General features: G+C 49.0%; 1 protein-coding gene across 1 annotated transcript in view; it reads left to right on the top strand.

Annotated features, from left to right (window-relative positions):
- The window catches only part of ankfn1 (ankyrin repeat and fibronectin type III domain containing 1), a 179,801-nt gene that overhangs the window by 173,780 nt on the left and 1,021 nt on the right, over positions 1-5,000 (top strand). Inside the window, exons 24-25 of the mRNA XM_063188844.1 lie at positions 130-379; positions 2,086-5,000. The exon at positions 2,086-5,000 is cut by the window's right edge and continues 1,021 nt beyond it. Coding sequence (XP_063044914.1) covers positions 130-379; positions 2,086-3,047 — 1,212 coding nt within the window. The 3' untranslated portion in view covers positions 3,048-5,000. The remainder of the gene's footprint in view (positions 1-129; positions 380-2,085) is intronic.

Below are 5,000 nucleotides of genomic sequence, written 5' to 3'. Positions count from 1 at the left end.
ATATGGATGAGATCTGGCGTGATGTGCGCTGGCTAACTAACTGGCGTGTGTGTGTGTGTGTGTGTGTGTGTGTGTGTGTGTGTGTGTGTGTGTGTGTGTGTGTGTGTGTGTGTGTGTGTGTGTTTACAGCATATGGATGAGATCTGGCGTGACGTGCGCTGGCTAACGGATGCTCTGCAGTATGCGCGCTACAAGCAGCCGGGGGGCGGAGTCTCCATAAGCAACCTCTTGCTATTGGATGGCTCAGAGGAAGCTACAAGCCTATTGGATGGTGCAGAGGAAGGCACCGCCCACAAGAGTGACTCCACCTCCTCCAATACGGACTACGTGACCACGCCCTCGCCCTCGCCAAAACCACGACGCAGAAAAGCTACCAGCGGTGAGTGCGTCTGTGTGTGTGTGTGCGTGTGCGTGTCTGTTTGTGTGCGTGTGAATGTGTGTGTGTGTGTGATTATCATCCGTATCTATCTAGAAGGAGGAACTGTAGTAGAATATATTCTCTGCTGAAAACACTTATCAAGCAATCTAGCGTCAGTTCTGGCCAGGTCATGGTAGTCAAGAGTAAGGAGAGTAGAGATAGGAGGGCTTACTGACTTCATCAGAGTGTAGCACGGCTTGGCCACGAGGGGAGTCACATTTCTTCTGCGGTCAGAACTGGAGGCATGATGGTTAAGTGCAATGCTACTACCGCCAGGGTCGGGGTGTGGAACAGGTCGTAGGCCATCATGAATGTTTGTCAGTTGTCCTTAGTTATCCCCTTCAATTCATGCTGACCAACAGCTGTATTTAATTTGGCCACAAACTGAACACTGACAACCGGACATCCTCTTTTGATCGATTTTGCGGAGTTTATGGAGTTACAATTTTTATCCATCATGGGGTCGCACCCACTGACCATGTGCACCGTTTCCGCAGGCAGGCTACGCCCCCGTACCACACCCTGGCCATTGCGTTTTCAAAGGAATGATACTTCTTATCCAATCTACGTTCTTTGGTCAAGAGCTGCTGCTTATTATTTGTCTCAGGTGTTCGAGATCAGCTAATCAGCTCTCCTTGCTCCTCAAGTTCAAATGTGGTTCCTTTTAGAAGTTCTCTGTTTTGCTTCCTACTCCGGCTGCCCGCTTCCTCGCAACTCACCACCTCCCCAGCTTCACCTTGTCATATATGACATGGCACGGGCTACTACTTGTCATGTTGCCTGCTCTGTTCTTGGGGTAATTGTTTGCTCTCCTCATCTTAAATTGGGTGAGCATTCCCTACGCTGCTGCTGTCCCCTGAATCCCTCCTTTCCATGGTGCTCATGGAAACCAGGACACTCATCTGAACAGAGCCATACCGCCAAATCTAATTCATAACTATTCAATAAAGAAATTGCATTTTGAAATTCTTGTCTTGTGGTCCAGAAAGAGGTTCAGTTGCTGTGCCTCAAGATTCAATCCCAGGCCCTCTGTTTTTCAGTATCCCGCACTTGCCCAGATGTGAAAGACGCACTGTTTATTTCCAGAAATTCATGCTGCCCATTCACAAATGTTACCTTTTTCACAAATACTTACTACTGACTGGCTAGATTACCTTTGTATGGCTTTGAACATATCAAAAACTGTATGAACTTGTCATTGTTGTAATAGTTAACTACCATAATACTACACTACTCTGACATAACGCAGGGTTTTTGGTAATATACTATGACTTGGTCATTGTCTGGTAACTGCAAATTAACACCAGTCTTCTCTTAACGGGTTAAAGGAGAAAGCTTCACCTGAATGAACATTGTTGTGTGGGGGTGTGTGTGTGTGTGTGTGGATGTGTGTTTGTGTGTTTGTGTGTGTGTGGTCAAATCAAGTGTACTTTACTGTCAAAAATCTATAGGGTTAGCACAGATATTTGAAATTGTGTTTGACCAGTTTCCAACGTGCAGTTAAACTAAACATATAAGTAAGACATTGACAGTAACCACACACACAAGCTCACGCGCACACACAAACACAGACACACACACACACACACACACACACACAAACACACACACACAAACAGACACATTGTGCAATAATAGTGTGTGTGTGTGTGTGTGTGTCTTTCCAGATTTCCAGACTGGTTCTGACGAGGAGGAGGGCTGTTCGGAGGTTTTCCTGCCGACAGACAGCGACTACGACTCCAGCGAAGCACTGAGTCCCAGAGACACCGACACACACACGCACACGCACACACACACTCGCACTCACACCCTCTTCTCATCGGCGCAGGACTTATCCCAGCAGACCGGGCAGGCCCTTAGTGGCTCCGCCCCCAACATGCAGCTCAGCCAGTCACATCACTCCCTCTCTGCTCTCCTCCAATCACCATCCGCCATGACCCACTCGCCCTCTGCTGTGAGCCAATCAAATCACAGAACAACCCTAAGTCCCTCCCCTGTCTCATCAAGGTCCTGCCTAGACCCCGCCTCCTTCTCCCGTCAACTTGACGACCTGTCAATCAGCCCCTCCCCCTCGCCGTCGCCTTTGTCTCGCCTCCCAAAGTCCAACTTCCTGTACGATCACAAGAGTAACGACCTGTCAATCAACACGCAGTCCTCATCATCATCATCCCGTCACTTCCTGTCTGACCCTCCAATCACGGCTAAGAGGAAGTTGTTGTCTAAGAGCCACCCGGCGCGCTCCCACACCTACTTCCCCTTCCGCCTGCAGAGTGACGTGGCCGGCATCCAATCAGCATCGCAAGGCGTCTACACCTCCCTCCCCCAGAGCGAGCTAGCCGCCGCCCCCTCACTCGCCCTCGCGCTGCCATTGGCTCCCATAGGCTCCGGGTCCGCCCCTGTGCGTTCGCCCAGTCGGGAGCCCAAGCCCAGCGTCAGACGCATCTTCGTGGAGCCATGCGAGTCTTCGCAACAAGCCACTCCCACTCACCCTCGGCAGCTCAAGCCTATTGGGTCGCCCGCTAGAGGCGGGGCTGGGGGCGGGGCTTCGAAACAGGAAGTGGTGCAGGAAGTGGACTCTGATGAGCAGACGGACGAGCAGGTGTCAGAGATCCTCAGCAGCACCCTCTAGGGGCCAGCAGCCGTCTGAACGCACACAGTCCATTGGCTGGATGTGGTCTATTGATGAAAATGAAGACATGTGATAGGCCAGATGTGGTCATGTGATAAGAGTGAAGACATGTGATAGGCCGGATGTGGTCAAGTGATGAGACTGAAGGCGTCTGATTGGCAGACCTGTGCTCGTGGGACCCGTCATGTGATCAGGCTGAGCATGCCTAATTGGTTTGAACTGTGGTCACATGATCAGACTGGAGCTGCATGATTGGTTGTGCTGCGGTGAAGTGAGCAGCTTGCTGCCTCTAGTGGACACACGCTGGACACCACATGACCTGTCATGACACTAAACACTGGACTTATGACATGGCTGAACTGTAATCATGTGATGAGACAGCAGACATCTTATTGGTTGACCTGTGTAGTGGACACGCACTGCCATGTGATCGCACAGGACACGCTTGATTGGTTGAATGTGGTCATGTGATGAGACTGGAGATATCTGATTGGGTTGGCCTGTGGTCGACTGAGCAGGAAGCACATGTCCAATTGGTTCACCTGTGGTCACGTGATCTGTCATGTGATCAGACTGAAGAAATCCGATTGGTTGAGCTGTGGACTCGCACTGCCATGTGATGAGAATAGATACCCCTGATTGGACAATCTGTGCTCATGTGACCTGTCATGTGATCAGACTGAACAAGTCTAATTGGTTGAACCGTGGTCATGTGATGAGACTGGACACTGCTAATTGGTTGGAACTGTGGTCACGTGATCAGATTGGAGCTGCATGATTGGTTGTGCTGTGGTGAAGTGAGCAGCTTGGACAAGCATGATGGCATTCATTCATATGCCCAGATTCAAAACGCCCGATTGGTTATCCTTTGTGTCACGTGAACGAACTACAAACTCACACGGACACATGATTGGTCGCCCTGAGGTCAGGTGATTGATCATGTGACTGCTGTGATTGTGTAGAGATAGCGCCCCACGATCCACTTATCATGCAACATGACTTTTGCAAAAGCAATCATCTCCTCCTGAATTACACTCTGATAACTACAGTTCTAATGATTGTCATGTGAAACTGCTCTGGAGTGCATTTCTCGAAACCATAGTTGCTAACCACGTTGCATTTTCCCATTGACAACTACCCAAGTTGCTAACTGGCTAACAACTACACTTTCGAGAAACGCACCGCTGTGTTGTGACTGGACCTTAAGTTGGCCCAAAATTCAAGTCTTTCACGGGGCACAAAATTTCTGGCAGCTCCCCTACCCATAATGCAATGCAGAATCGGAATCTGTGTCCCATAGGAAAGAGTAGTGTCGTGCTATGTAAAGTGGAATTCAGAAAAGAGTAGTGTCGTGCTCTGCAGAGTGGAATTCAGAAAAGAGTAGCGTTGTGCTAGCCTGATTATCATTGACTTTCAAATCTCTTCGAGACTTGGTCTGACCAACAGCATAACAATTAACATTTCCCAAACGGCATTTCCCAAATGGCCTCCCTTGGTTTACTAATGATTTTTTGCTTCCCAACAAAGTGGGAGGAGTTCCCGTATTTGAGGGAACTCAGAAAATACTTGCATTGACTCTTAACCTGACTGGTAGCAACGCTGAAGCTGTTGCGTCACTAGGAGGGCACGACCTGGCTAGTGTTGTGCTATGTGAAGCTGAGTTCCCATCCTATTGTGCTATTGCCACGTTTATGTTGCTTGATAAGTCGATCACGGCCATAAGTGTTGTCATGGGTACTATAGCCCCTCCCCCCACCAAGGCATGTTGTATGGCACTGCATCTTACTATGGAGCTTTCAAAACTAACTAACTAATGAACTTCAATGCAAACAACACAAAGACTGTAAATACAAACAGCGTAACAACAGTAAATACTAAACTATGTAACGAGGGAAGTTGCTGGTCAACTCATCTGAGATTCTCAAACACCATGGCAACGACTGTTATACATGT

The sequence above is a fragment of the Engraulis encrasicolus genome, chromosome 2 (assembly GCF_034702125.1).
Source record: "Engraulis encrasicolus isolate BLACKSEA-1 chromosome 2, IST_EnEncr_1.0, whole genome shotgun sequence".
NCBI classification, from domain to species: Eukaryota; Metazoa; Chordata; class Actinopteri; order Clupeiformes; family Engraulidae; genus Engraulis; species Engraulis encrasicolus.
The sequence above is the reverse complement of the archived record's forward strand: the minus strand, read 5'-3'. Positions and strand labels throughout refer to the sequence as shown.